The 13533-nt window shown below is 60.6% G+C and overlaps 1 protein-coding gene across 1 annotated transcript; it reads left to right on the forward strand.

Moving 5' to 3' along the window:
- Window positions 1-594: 594 nt before the first annotated feature.
- Window positions 595-13028, forward strand: DUSP4 (dual specificity phosphatase 4). Its single transcript, XM_062212893.1, has 4 exons — window positions 595-1407; window positions 9270-9415; window positions 10325-10544; window positions 11566-13028. Exons 1-4 carry the CDS (start codon window positions 996-998, stop codon window positions 11949-11951), a joined length of 1164 nt encoding a protein of 387 aa, XP_062068877.1. The 5' UTR covers window positions 595-995; the 3' UTR covers window positions 11952-13028.
- The last annotated feature ends 505 nt before the right edge of the window (window positions 13029-13533 follow it).

The following is a 13533-nucleotide window of genomic DNA, read 5'->3' on the forward strand; positions in this document are numbered from 1 at the left end:
GGGGGAAGAAGGGGAGGGGGCGCGCCGCGTTCCCCCTCTCCCTTGGGGCTCTGGGGAGAAACCTGCGGCTGAGTTCGGGGCGCAGCGGGGCGGGGGGGGGGGAGCACGGAGACAAAGGGGAAGCAGCCTGGCGCTTCACCCTGGCCTCGGCGGCGCCGGCGTCCGGGCCGGCTGTTGGTTTCCTTTGCGCCGAACCCCGCGCGGCCCGGGAAGCCGCGGCCCGGCAGCTCGTGTCGCGCGGGAGGCGCGCGGCGGGCTCCGGGCTCCATTCACAAAGTCCAGGCGGCGCCGCCGCCGCTCGCCGGCGGCTCGGAGGCCGCTCCCTCTTCCGCTGGGTCTCCGTTTTATGAATGGGCCTGGCGGCGCGCACCGAGCGGCCTGTTTACTCCGCTCTTTGTGACGTCGCGGCCCCGTGACCGGGCGCGAGCGGCCGGCGCTCCATTCACGCGCCGGGGAGGGCTGCGAGCGGGGGGTGGGGGGGTGGGGGTGGCGGGAGGGCGCGGGGCCGGGCCTGGGAGGGGGCGGGGCCTCGCAAGGTAGTATTGAGTTCCCTCCCCGGGGTGGGGGGAGCCGAGGAGCATTAATAAATCTATAAGCCGAGGAGGAAGCGCGGCCGGGCGGTGCGCCGAGCTCCGGCTGTGTTTGGGGACCCGCGCACCGGCGGGAACAGTACGGCCGGATAAGCCCACGGGAGGCGGCAGCGAGCGGGAGCCGCGATCTCTCCGTCCACGCACTCCCCGCCACTGCTGCCACCGCCACCGCCACCGTCACCGCCACCAGCGCCTCCCCAGCGAGCCGCCTACCGGGAGCCCGGGACCGCTGCGCTGCGCCTGCTATGTAACCGCGAAGCTGCGGGAGGAAGCGGACGGCGAGAAGGGGCTGCCCACGGCGGCACAAGTTTGCGGCCACTTGTGCAGGCGCCCGCGCGCAGCCTCGCCGGCCCGGGGGCCCTTCGCTCCCCCTCGCGCGCCCGGCAGCCGCGCTGACCGGCCGGCATGGTGACCATGGAGGAGCTGCGGGAGATGGACTGCAGCGTGCTGAAAAGGCTGTTGAACCGGGACGAGAGCGGCGGCGGCGGCGCCCTGGGGCTGCTGGGCGGCGGCAAGTGCCTGCTGCTGGACTGCCGGCCGTTCCTGGCGCACAGCGCGGGCTACATCCGCGGCTCGGTCAACGTGCGCTGTAACACCATCGTGCGGCGGCGCGCCAAGGGCTCCGTGAGCCTGGAGCAGATCCTGCCCGCCGAGGAGGAGGTGCGCGCCCGGCTGCGCTCCGGCCTCTACTCGGCCGTCATCGTCTACGACGAGCGGAGCCCGCGCGCCGAGAGCCTGCGGGAGGACAGCACCGTGTCGCTGGTCGTGCAGGCGCTGCGCCGCAACGCCGAGCGCACGGACATCTGCCTGCTCAAAGGTACACGCGGGCGCCCACCGCGCGAGCGGGGAGGGCAGGGGCGTGGGGGCGCTGGGTGGCCCGGGGACCGAATACCCGGGGCGACTTCGTTGGCCGTGGGGAGCCCCGCGCGCTCTTTGGCGCGCGTGTTGGTGTGTAGTGCGTGGGTTTGCAAAGGGTCGTGCGTCTCTGCGCGTGCGAGCTCCGAGTTCCTGGGGACCGTGCGGCTGCGTTTTCCGGGTCACCTGCCATTCCGCAGGCGTCGCGGCGACACCGTGTTTGCTTACACTCTAACGGTTCTGGCCTCGCGAGTGAGGCGACTCTGCTGGAGTCCTGGCGGGGAGTGCTCCCCGGGGCCACCGAGTGCCCTGCCCCGAGTCCTAACCCCTCCGGGGGTGAGGGAGGGGAGTGAGCGCCGAGGCTGGCTGGGTCCCTTGGGCGCAGTGGGAAGCGATCCTCGCGTCCCGTCTCCCACTGCCCAACTCCGGGCGCCGCGTGGGACATGGCCGGCTGCTTCCGCGCTGGGCTAGTCCCAGACTCCGGGACGCGGGGCCAGAACCGTGCAAACCCGGGCGGTGGAGACTCGAGACCTTTTGTTCAGCTACGAATCTCCCTGGCTGTTTGATGGCGGCGTGTGTCTGCGCGAAGTGAACCCTGGCCAAACTCCTGGCAGCAGCGGCAGCAGGGGTCCCGCGTGCTCTGGAAGTCGTTGGAGCGGCGGCGCGCTGGCCGCACCTGCCGGGCCAGGGGCCGGGGAGTCCCCTGCCGCGCTGCGCCCCCGGTCCCGGGCCGCCGCATTCCGCACATTCTTTGGCCGCGCGGGAGTCTTCGCTTCCGACCCGGAGAGGCGTTTCCAAGCCGCGCCATCAAAGAGCCGCCCCCTCTCCCTGCAGGCGCCCTAAGCCCCCTCTCTCCTCTGCTTTCCCCTCGGGACCTGTTCGCCCGGGAGGAAGGGAGATGGGCGGGGGAGAGGGGCGGAAACCTCTCCCCACCGCCCCCCTGCCCGCAGCACCGCCGCGTAGCTCCTTGCCTGCGAGCCGGGCCGCCCCTGCAGACAGCGGGGGGCTTTGTCCTGCGTCGTTGTTTGCTGACCGTTTGACCTGTCAGCTGCTGGGGAAAGGCCGCTTGTTGACCTTTGGTTGAACCGCTAAGGCGATTTTGCTGATTTTTCCTTTTCCCTAAGGGCCGCCTTTTGCCCCCTCCGCTGGAGCCTATACCCCCGAATCTCCCCAAGGCGCTTTAAGAGTCGGCGCCGGGGAAGCCGCTCGCCCTGCCAGGCCCTGCGGTGCCGGGGACCCCGCGCCGCAGGTGCCTAGGAGACCTCCTAGGCGAGCGTCTGCGCCATTGTCGGAGCGCTCCCCAGTCCCCCGGAGCCGCGAGCCCTCCCGGCCCCGCTGGTCCGGAGCCGGAGCGCGCGCGTCTCTTCGGACGCAGCAGCGAGAGAACGCTGAGCTCCGGCCCCACGTGCAGCCGGCGTCTGTTTTGTTTTCCTTCCTGGAAGAAATCCGGAGGCGACCGCCCCGGAGCGGCAGCGCGGGGGCTGGGGCCCTGGGGCTTCCGGGACACGGTGATTTAGGTCCTGTCCCCCGGGCTATTAGTCAGAATCCCGTCCCAAGACGCCGAGCCAGACCCGGTCTGGGTCAGGCAAATACTGATGAGACGCCAGGCCGTTTCTGGGGAGAGTGACAGTGTCCCGGCGGCGTGGAGTGGTGCCTGGCCTGCGGAGAGGGCGATCCTGCCGAGGCCTGCACCGCCGGCGACCCTGCGCGCGCCACAGTGGGCATCCCAGGAGATGGAGATCGAGGGGGAGTCCTGGGCAGTAGGTTTAGCTGCTGACTCGCCAGGGACAGCTGTCCCCCACCCCCACACCCAACCCCAACCAAAGCCGGGGGTTGAGCTGCGTTTTCTGGAGCGAAGAGAGCAAAGCGCCTCCCGGGCGCTGGGCGCGGGGCTGTCCAGCCTGATGGGGGAGGTGACCTGGGCTGCGTTCCGTTCCGTTCTGATGTCACTTAGGCCCTTTGTCCTCTTGGCCCTCCGGGTGCGGAAGGCATCCCTGGAGAGGGCGGGAAGGAAACAGCCCGGATCTGCCCCCACACCCCGCGGGAAGGTGCAGCCCGAGGCCAGGGGCGGGCGGGGAGGGGGGTAGCCACGGAGACCCCGGGCTTCCACTTTGGGGGCGGGGGGGGGGGAGGCGTGCGGCTTCCTGGGGTGGGAGTGCAGTGCCGGCATCTAAAGGGAAGCAAAACCCCCTCGGGTAGTCTTCCGCGAGCGGAGCGCCTCGCTTGATGGCGGTTTGGGTACTGTGGTTCCCACCGGAGTTGCTCATTTGACTTTCCTCTTCGGAAGTGGGGCCTTTATTGTGTCTTCTTCGCGCGCGCCGGTGGGAGGCGAGTGGCCGTGGGAAGCATAGCCAGCAGGCGGGGCCGGATGGCCGATGATTGCCCTGCGTGGCCATCCAGGGTGACAGTGAAAGCGACGGGATATCTTCAGAAGTGATACCATTCTTCCCAGCGAAGACTCATCTCGTTCTACTAATTAATTGCGTGCAAAAATCCAGTTTTCCTGTTTCTACCACTGCAGGTGGTAACTGATTCCACAGGAGAATTCGGGAAGACAAGAGTAAAGGCTTACCAGAGTTCTGTCGGGCCCTTACAGATCCTATTATTACCCCAGTTTTGTTAAGAGCAGTAACTACAATTCTACAGTGTTTTCTGCATTCTTGCCAGTAAAAGATTCCCATTGGAGTAATTTCTTAAAACATTTTAATTGAAATCCTGTAAGGAATTTTTAGGGACAATTGAGGGATTTCAGGTATTTTTTTTTATATAATCCCAGTACACATCTCCTTTGGAATCCCTTTTCTCTCTCTCCTTCATAAATCTGACATAGAATTTTAATTCCTGGTTGAGAGAGAGACAGGAGTATCTTCTTACCCTAAGTTTAGCCAGAAGTTATTTCTTACCTCCAATATTCCCAAATAACTATTATTTTTATTGTTGTTGTTATGCAAGGAGATTGTGAGTATAACAACTTTATCTTCCTAAGATTCACCTGTTTCCCTCCAGGCTGAAATTCCTGTGCCCCTTGTACACTGTGGTACACTAGGATACCTGTCTCTTTCTGAAACCCACCAAGAATGACAGGCAGGGGATTGGCGGGCCAGGCTGGGGACTGTCATCTCCATGTGGCTGTCTTTATCTCTCTCTGCTTCCCCTGGAGGGAGGATGAGCTTGCTCACTTTCTGTGCGCCCAGGGGAAAGGATGTTTTTCCTGTACAAATACAACACTGTGTGTGCCCAGGACAGCGGAGGCCTGGAGAGTTAGTATTGTACAAGGGTGGAGCTGGGGCCACGGCCTGTGATGCCAGCATCCCATATGGGTGCCAGTTCAAGTCCAGGCTGTTCCACTTCCGATCCAGCTCCCTGCTAATGCGCCTGGAAAAGCTTCGGAAGGTGGCCTAGATCCTTCTGCCCCTGTACCCATGGGGGAGACCTGGAAGAAGCTCTTGGCTCCTAGCTTCAGCCTGGCCCAGCTCTGACCTCTGCCATCATTTGGGGAGTGATCCAGCAGATGGAAAATTAATCCCCTCCCCTTAACTCTGCCTTTCAAATAAATAAACACATCTTTTAAAAAACATGGTGGGCCTGAAAGGGAAAGTCCACCCCTGCTGTAATTTAAGGAGATGATCAGGGAAAAAGCAAAGGCATCCTTTGGATTGGGTTTCCAAGTGTGACCCGAGAGTGGCCACTTCCCTAGGAGAACTCTGGGCTTCCTGGGGCAGAGAGACAAGGTGGCCGTCTGAAGGAGCCCAGGGCTGCCTTCTAGAACTCGGCACGTCTGAAACCAGAGAGCCAGCTTCCTTAGCGGGCGCCGCTCCCGGCTAACAAAGAGGAAGCGTGACGGGAAGCAAAGTTCATTCTCTAACGGAAGCCAGCGCGCTGAATGCTGCAGAGAGCACGCGGGGCTGGGGGCGAGGCTGGGGGCGGCTGCAGGCTCTGGGGGTCCCCCAGGTGAATTTTAAGTGTTGCCCAGCATTCCTGTGGCTGCTAACCTGGTCAGTACCCGCAAAAGGCAAGTTCTCAACAGCAATGACCTTCAAATAACCCCAGGCTTATTTGCTGAGCCAGAGGAGCAGGGCCATGAACCTGTGTGAGAACAGGTGATACTGTGAGCACAGAGAGGGTCATGGGAAAAGTCTGGCCATCCCATGAAGAGCTGTGTGCCCATCAGTTATCTCTGCTCCTGCAGGGACAGAGGCCACCAGCAGTGGACAATCTATGGCCAGGGAGACATGGTTCTCACTCAACTTTGGGAACTCACTTGCTGTGTGAACACAAGAGTGAGCAGTTGGGTGAAAATCGTACTCCTATTATTTTTTTTTTTCCTCCTAGACTTTCGAGTTTTAAAATTCATCTGAGAAAATGAGAGGTTTCAAAATAAGGAGTACATTCGTAAATAAGGACTTGGGAAAGACTGGTCAGAATTAGTCCAAGTGGTTTTTTTTGGAATTGCATTCAATGGGGCATACAAACAAACAGGTGAACATTCATTGGCATATCTGTTGGGATATTTTATTCAGAAGACACGAATGCCTGTTTTCTTTTTTTTTTTTTTTTGGACAGGCAGAGTTAGACAGAGAGAGAGAATCAGAGAGAAAGGTCTTCCTTCCGTTGGTTCACCCCCCAAAAGGGTCGCCACAGCCGGTGCACAGCGCTGATCCAAAGCCAGGAGCCAGGTGCTTCCTCCCATAAGGGTGCAGGGCTCAAGCACTTGGGCCATCTTCCAGAGAGCTGGACTGGAAGAGTAGCAACCGGGACAGAATCCGGCGCCCCAACTGGGACTAGAACCTGGGGTGCCGGCACCACAGGCGGAGGATTAGCCTAGTGGCGCCGGTCTGAATGCCCGTTTTCGACACCTGCTGGCCAACTTGACCAGCAGAGAAGGACCTTGTCTTTGGACATTTAGACCCACAGGACACAGGAACTTCAAGATCATTGTCATGTGATGTCCTTAGTGTTGAGGGGCTGGGAAACTGGGGTTTGAGAGAGACTGTGCTTGCCCAAGTCCCGGGTCTGCCTCCTCTGTTTGTCCTTGCACGGCGTGAGCTCAGCCTGCTTATATGCGATGGCAACAAGCTCTCCTTCTCCTGAGTTGTAGCTAAGCCTGGGGGGGGGGGGGGTGGGGTGGGGTGGGGGTGGGGGGGGGTTGACCGCAGCACACTGGGTAGGAGAGAGGCAGAAGTCTTAGAATCTTTTGTCCCACCTCACACATGGTGAGGGCTCCCACCTTCATTCACAGGGCGACTCAGTAGAGGGATACAGGCACGCCTGGAGGAACCTGCGCTCCAGGGCACGCGTGGCGTCTGCTGGTTGGTGCGGCTCAGTCCCACATTTCCACAGGACGCGGCTGGGCTCGTGGGTGGAAGCCTGGCACGTGGGACATGGTCCCTCTCACAGTGGCCGCACTCTTCGCTAGCACAGACTGAGACTAGAGACCCCTGGCGAGGGGCTGGCCTTAAGGATGCACTGGGTGCTGCAGGCCCACTGGAGGAGCTCCCTGGGGTGTTGCTCCTTGGGCCACCCAGCCACAGCCCCTCCCTAAAGCCAGCCGCAGCCCAGGAAGCTCAAACCCTCGATGGCTGCCCATGGCCCCTGCTCCCTCCGCTACTCCGCTAGCTTCTTCCTTCCCGTGGTTCCTTTAGCCATGGCCAGGAGGGAAGCTTACCTTGTTTCTGCTGCTTTCTAAGGGGGTCTTTTCTAGACGCTTGCTAGTTGTCCGTCCTGTTGGGATCGCTTGCTAGTTGTCCGTCCTGTTGGGATCAGCGTGGAGGAGGCCTCTCCTCCACCCCGGGGGGTCACCCTGTCCTGCCTCCCACCCAGTCAGCGGTCAGCAGCAGGCTCCAGGCCCCTCCCTCCGGGGGTCTGCTGCTCACTGACTGGGCCCTGGAGGTAGCCGATGCCTGCCATGGCAGGTTTTACTTGCTGGTGGGGGACAGTTGGCCTGTCTGGGAGCTTTTGGAAGGCTCCACTCTTGTCTTAGATGTTTATTGAAAAACATGTACTTTGATAGCTCACATGATACATAGACGCTGGGATGCTGGTCTTCAAACCCCTGGGAGCGCACAGAAGCCCACGTGACTGCCTGCGTGCAGGTATCCACCTGCCGTGGTTTGTCGCTTGCACCTGTCTTCCGGTCCCCTTTATCCGAAGGGGAGTGTTGACCAATGCTCCTGGTGCCTGAGGCCCACCTGACGCCAGATCTTTAGTTACAGATGCTTGCTGCCTCCTCCCCCGCCCCTCCCCCATACTCCATTCACTCCACTATGGGCAGCAAAGTCAGCAGCTTTGTAAGGAAGGGGGCAGATGGGGTTCTCATGGGAGGAAGGGGTGCTCCCGGGGTGAGGTGGCTGCTCAGGCCAGTGGCATGGCTGGAGCTGGCATGGGGCACCCGGGGCGGCTGGGCGCTGTGAGTCAGCAGGAAGCAGGCCTGTGCCCAGAGAGATGTCTGGTTACATCCGGAGGGAGGGAGTGAGCCGAGGGGGACAGGGAGGAAGGCTGGATGCCCTGTTTCTGGAAGCCTTGTGGCTCTCTGGGGATAGGGGGGGTGGGGAGGGAGCTGTTTTTAGGGTGGGGAATCAGGGCAAGGGCTTGCCTCACTATGTCACGTGGGCTGCCCTGGGGAATGGCGGCCTGGACTACAGACGGGACTGTGCTGGCGACGCGGGGATCTGCAGCCACCTTGGCATTTTCACTTTATTTATGGTTTAAAGGCTTATTTAGTTATTTGAAAAGAAGAGTGATAGAGAGGATGAGACAGAGATCTTCCGTCTTCTGGTTCACTTCCTCAAATGGCTGCATTGGCTGAGGCTGGGCCCGGGCAAAACCAGGAGCCCAGAACTCCATCTGGGTCTCCCACATTTGGTGCAGGGGCCCAATTATCAAGGCCATCTTCCGCTGCCTTCCCAGGTGCATTAGCAGGGAGCTGGGTTGGAGCCGGGACTGGCACTGGTGCTCTGGTGGGATCGCAGGTGGTGTCTTAGTTCTGCATCACAGCGCCAGCCCCCAGCTTGGCATTGTCATCATTTGAATGGGTTCATTAGAGGAGTTGTGGCAAAAGCTCTACTGCATTAAAACCATCCCTTGCTGGGCCTGGCGGGCACCCGGCACAGCGGTTAAGACAGCTCCGGGGACTCCCACATCCCAGAGTGCCTGGGTTCAAGTCCCCACTCGGCCTCCTGCTCATGCACCCATGGGAGGCAGCAGGTCCACCCATGTGGGAGACCCGGGTGGAGTTCTAGATCCCGGCTTCAGCCTGGCCCAGCCCCATCCATTGCCAGCCACTTGGGGAGTAAACCAGCAGATGGAAGATTTCTCTCCAACCATCTGTGTCTGCCTTTCAAATAAATACAAATAAGTAGAAACAGTTTTAAAGCTCATTTGTGGGGCTCACGAAATAAACCTGAAAGCGGGGCCACACGTGGGCAGGGCCTCGGAGGGCCCGGTCGGGGTCCTCCTGTGCCCGAGCCCCAGGTGTCTGCAGGGGCTGTGCGGTGAGGTGGTGCACCTGCTTCTGTTCTGCCCTGGGCATCCAAAAGGGCCGGTGCCAGGGGGCCTGGGTGTGTGTGTGTGTGACCGGCGCCCGTGCAGGCCGCCCCGGGGCGCATGGCAGCCCACAGTCCGTGCTGTGCCCTAGCTCTGCAGAGGCGCCCCTGCCGCCGGCCTGCGTGTCTTCCTCTGTAGCCCAACCCCAAGGCGTCCCCCGGAGAAACGCGCCTGGGCCGTAATCGCCGGGCCCACAGCGCCACCCAGTGGCAGATGCGGCGCCAGCCAGCCAGCCTTCGCTGAAGCCGACTCCCTTAACCTGAACCTCTTTCTGCTTTACAGGTGGCTATGAGAGGTTTTCCTCCGAGTACCCAGAATTTTGTTCCAAGACCAAGGCCCTGGCAGCCATCCCAGCCCCGGTGCCCCCGAGTGCCACGGAATCGTTGGAGCTGGGCTGTAGCTCCTGCGGGACCCCCCTGCACGACCAGGTAGACTTGGGGTGCCGACCTCAGGCGTGAGGGGTGAGGGTGGGGTGGGGACCTAGGAGCTTGGCAGAGCTCTGGTTTGTTTTTTTTTAAGACGTTGAATGTAGTGCTTCAATTTGGGAAGAATGAAGTGAACCCTGAGTATTGGGGTGTGATGTTAGACAGGGTCCGTTCACTTAACTCTCTAATTAACTCTCATTTAAGAACAAATCTAAAGACATGTGCCCAGCTCAGCCTCGAGCGTTAACGTTCGGTGTCACTGGCACCTGCTGTATAGGAGGCAGAGAGAAAGCCTTCCTCAAAGGAACAGGCCATGGAGCGGTGCCCAGCGGTCAGGCTGCCCGGCTCGTTGTGCGGGGGTCATCAAAACCTTCAGCCTCGCGATTAAGACACGGGCACCGGTGTGCCTGGGTCCAGGTCCTGGCTGCACTCCCCACTCCAGCCGCCTGCTAGCACACAGCCTGGGAGGCACTGGGGATGGCTCACGTGGTTGGGTCCCTGCTACCCACACGGGAGATCTGGATGGAGCTCCCCGGCCAGCCCCACCCTTGCTCTTGTCCCTAAGGTCAGGATGGTGCCTGTCTTTGTTGTGCAGCGGCTTGCTGATCAACAGGCTTAAACTCTGAAGGCAAAGCCAGCACTGAGCTACTTCCCTTGTCCTGGAAGTGGTGGATGGGACCTGTGCTGGCTTCTCTGCCCACTGGCAGAGTGGAAAAAGCTCCAGCTGCCCCCCCCCCCCCGGGACCACCAACCCTGCCATGCTCCCGGAGGAGGGGGTTGGGCTCCAAGGGCTGCCTTGGAAAGCCCCCCAGGGCCAGGCTCCGCCCTGCTCCCCCAGCCTGGCCTGAGCCTGTCCGGCCCTTTGCTTGCACTCACGTTGTCGGGGTGCCTCTGTGTTCCTTCCTGCTGCAGGGGGGTCCCGTGGAGATCCTGCCTTTCCTCTACCTCGGCAGCGCCTATCACGCTGCGCGGAGAGACATGCTGGATGCCCTGGGCATCACGGCCCTGCTGAACGTCTCCTCCGACTGCCCAAACCACTTCGAAGGCCACTACCAGTACAAGTGCATCCCGGTGGAAGACAACCACAAGACCGACATCAGCTCCTGGTTCATGGAAGCCATCGAGTACATAGGTAAGCGGGCTGGCCTGGGCTCCCCCCGGGGAGGGTGCGAGGGACCAAGCCGCCCTGTGCCTAGCTCCACTGCTTCCTCACCAGCAGCCTTGTGCACCGGCTGTGCTGGCTGGGTGGGGTTTGGAAGATGAGCGGCAGATACCCCAATGGGGACCCAGAGGGAGAACTGGGTCGTTCTGTTTCCGGAGATGGGAACCCTTGCATGTCTGATGGGACCTGACTGGCCGCAGCGTAAATTTTCCCCAAGTGTGGTGCTTTCCTTTGGTTAACTCCCTGGAGGGGCTGGCGTTGTGGCGCGGTGGATTCACCTGCCACTAGGGATGCTGGCATCCGGCATCGGAGCGCTGGTTCAAGTCCCTTCTCTGCTTGCTGCCAATGTGCCCAGGAAGGCAGTGGATGATGGCCAGAGTATTTGGGCTTCTGCCACTCATGTGGGAGACCAGGATGGGGTTCAGGCTCCTGGCTTGGGCCTGGCCCAGGTCTGGCCTTTGGGGCCATTTGGGGAGTGAAGCAGCCAATGGAAGATGTGTGTGTGTGTGTGTGTGTCTACACTTCTACATCTCCATCTCTCTGCCTCTCACCTAAGCAAGTAAATAAATCTTTAAGAAACAAAGCAGAGCAGAACCACCCTAGAACAGGTAGAATCCCTCACGTGGGGATTTTCTTCCTCTCCCTTCTGAATCTGCTTGGGCATTAAAAAAAAAAAAAAAAGGTTAATTTATTTAAGGACAGAGTGACAGAGAGGGAGAGAGACACAGAGCTCTTGTATCTGCTAGTTCACGTCCCATGTGGTCACCAGGAACTCCATCCTGGGCTCCCACATGGGTGGCAGGGGCCCAAGTACCTGCACCATCTTCCACTGCCTTCCCAGGTACACCGGCAGTGTTGGGGAGCAGCCAGGACTCCTGCTGGGGCTGGGATCCGGGATGGCAGCCCTGCCCCGCAGCGCTCCCCCCCACCCCCGCCCCGTGCCTGAGTAGGCGTGCCCCCAAGCTCACTGCGTCCCCCCTGTGTGCCCCAGATGCGGTGAAGGAGTGCCGCGGCCGCGTGCTGGTGCACTGCCAGGCGGGCATCTCGCGCTCGGCCACCATCTGCCTGGCCTACCTGATGATGAAGAAGCGGGTGAGGCTGGAGGAGGCCTTCGAGTTCGTGAAGCAGCGCCGGAGCATCATCTCGCCCAACTTCAGCTTCATGGGGCAGCTGCTGCAGTTCGAGTCCCAGGTGCTGGCCGCATCCTGCGCCGCCGAGGCCCACAGCCCCTCGGCGCCCCTGCGGGAGCGCGGCAAGGCCACCCCGACGCCCACCTCGCAGTTCGTCTTCAGCTTCCCGGTCTCGGTGGGCGTGCACTCGGCCCCCAGCAGCCTGCCGTACCTGCACAGCCCCATCACCACGTCTCCCAGCTGCTAAGAGCCGGGAGCCCCCCGCCCCGTCCGCCTCTCCCTGGCCAGCCGCAGGGCCAGCCACGATGGCAATAAGGACTTTCGACTACAGATTCGAACAAACAGCAAAACACTCCACCTTAGAGCAATAACGGCTGCCCCGGCTGCCAGGGAAGGCCTTGGTGTGGTTTGTGTGTCAGTTTTACTTTTCCGATAGAAATTTCTTACCTCATTTTTTAAAAGCAGTGAATGAAGGCTTGAAGTTTCCACGCCCCCAGCTCCTGGCAAGTGCGCCCGATCGACTGGTTTCCTTAGAGGCGGGGGAGGAAGGGAGAAGGAGAAGAGACCAAGTTTGCCAGAAGTGCCTGGTTCTGCGTGCTTGTCCCTTTTTTTTTTTCTGTTGTAGTTACAGGAATTGTGTTTCAAAAGGAATATTCTAGGACATGGTTTTCACTTCTGAAGTCGCCAACAGGTGCATAATTATGTGTAATAATAAAGGCAATTATTTATTACGCGGTTCCTCGGGGCGTGGACATACTAGGAGTGGAGCTACAGTGATGTGAGAGTTTGGGGTGCTGTCCAACAGCCCTGCAGCTGGGTAGGAAGTGGATGGTGCCCCCCCCCCCCGGGGGGGTGCAAGTGGGCCTGATGGTCACCCGCATCTGTCTCCCTGGACGTAGATGGGAAGAGAAAGGAAGGAAAAGACCACTCTGGGAGCTGGGACCTGGGCACCCAGACCACCAAGGTGATTGAGCTGTACCATACGACTTCTCTCCCATGATCACTTTGGCGGTTGGAGCGGGCTTCTCCTGGACCTGCCTGAGACTGTGATACATGGCACCTGGTCCAGGGTGCTCCCAGGAAATTGGGTGCCAATCAGACATTCCTAGAGCACCCCGCTTGCAAGGCCTTGGGGAAGACCAGATTCCGAACCCCTTCGTCCGCTGGAGCCTCATCTCTCCTCTCTCTTTCGGCAGCTGCAGTGTTGGGTCTTAGGAAGCTCCCCAGAGATGTCCTGGGAAATGCTTGTGCTCCTAAAATTCCCGCCTCGGTGGGTAGTTCAGGACTCTCTTGAAGGACAAGATCGTGCCAGGTGTCCTTGAGTGTGGGGGGTGGGGGTGGGGATGGGGTTGAGGCAGAGTCCGCTGGCTGCTGACCCCTGGGACGCACGTTGTGTGCACTTGGCGATGGTGGCTCCGAATCCTTTGGGCCAATGCCATTAAGGGGCCTGTCCAAGTGGAGAAATGGCTAATTTAGAGGCAGAAGGATGTGTGTTCCAGGCAAGGTTGGGGGGTGGGCTAGGGGAGGGGGGGCAGCCTTTGCGTGATTTCTTGTGTCGTGTTGTGGGGCCGTGTTGCTCTGGAAACAAGGGCCTGCGTCTTGTAGCCCTTGGATAATCTCCGTGGAGACCTTGCTCGCCCAGAAAGGACTTCCAAGCTGCAGAGGCACGGACGCCACTTCTCCTCTCCGCCTCCCAGCCGGGACTGGGCTCCTTCTGTGAACTCTGAACCCGTGTGTGCCCTTTGACCAAGGCCAGGGCTCCCACTTCCCATTTGTAGGGAAGCCAGAGGTTCACCCTCCCCTCCCCCCATTTCCTCCAGAGCAAGCTG

The sequence above is a fragment of the Lepus europaeus genome, chromosome 16 (genome assembly GCF_033115175.1).
Source record: "Lepus europaeus isolate LE1 chromosome 16, mLepTim1.pri, whole genome shotgun sequence".
NCBI classification, from domain to species: Eukaryota; Metazoa; Chordata; class Mammalia; order Lagomorpha; family Leporidae; genus Lepus; species Lepus europaeus.

What these genes read in the sequence shown, in the direction of transcription:
- DUSP4 (XM_062212893.1), top strand. Translation starts at nt 996, where the DNA reads ATGGTGACCATGGAGGAGCTGCGGGAGATGGACTGCAGCGTGCTGAAA. An exon ending in GGACATCTGCCTGCTCAAAG is followed by an intron (nt 1,408 to 9,269) that starts GTACACGCGGGC and finishes TCTGCTTTACAG; the next exon opens with GTGGCTATGAGAGGTTTTCC. An exon ending in GGACCCCCCTGCACGACCAG is followed by an intron (nt 9,416 to 10,324) that starts GTAGACTTGGGG and finishes TTCCTGCTGCAG; the next exon opens with GGGGGTCCCGTGGAGATCCT.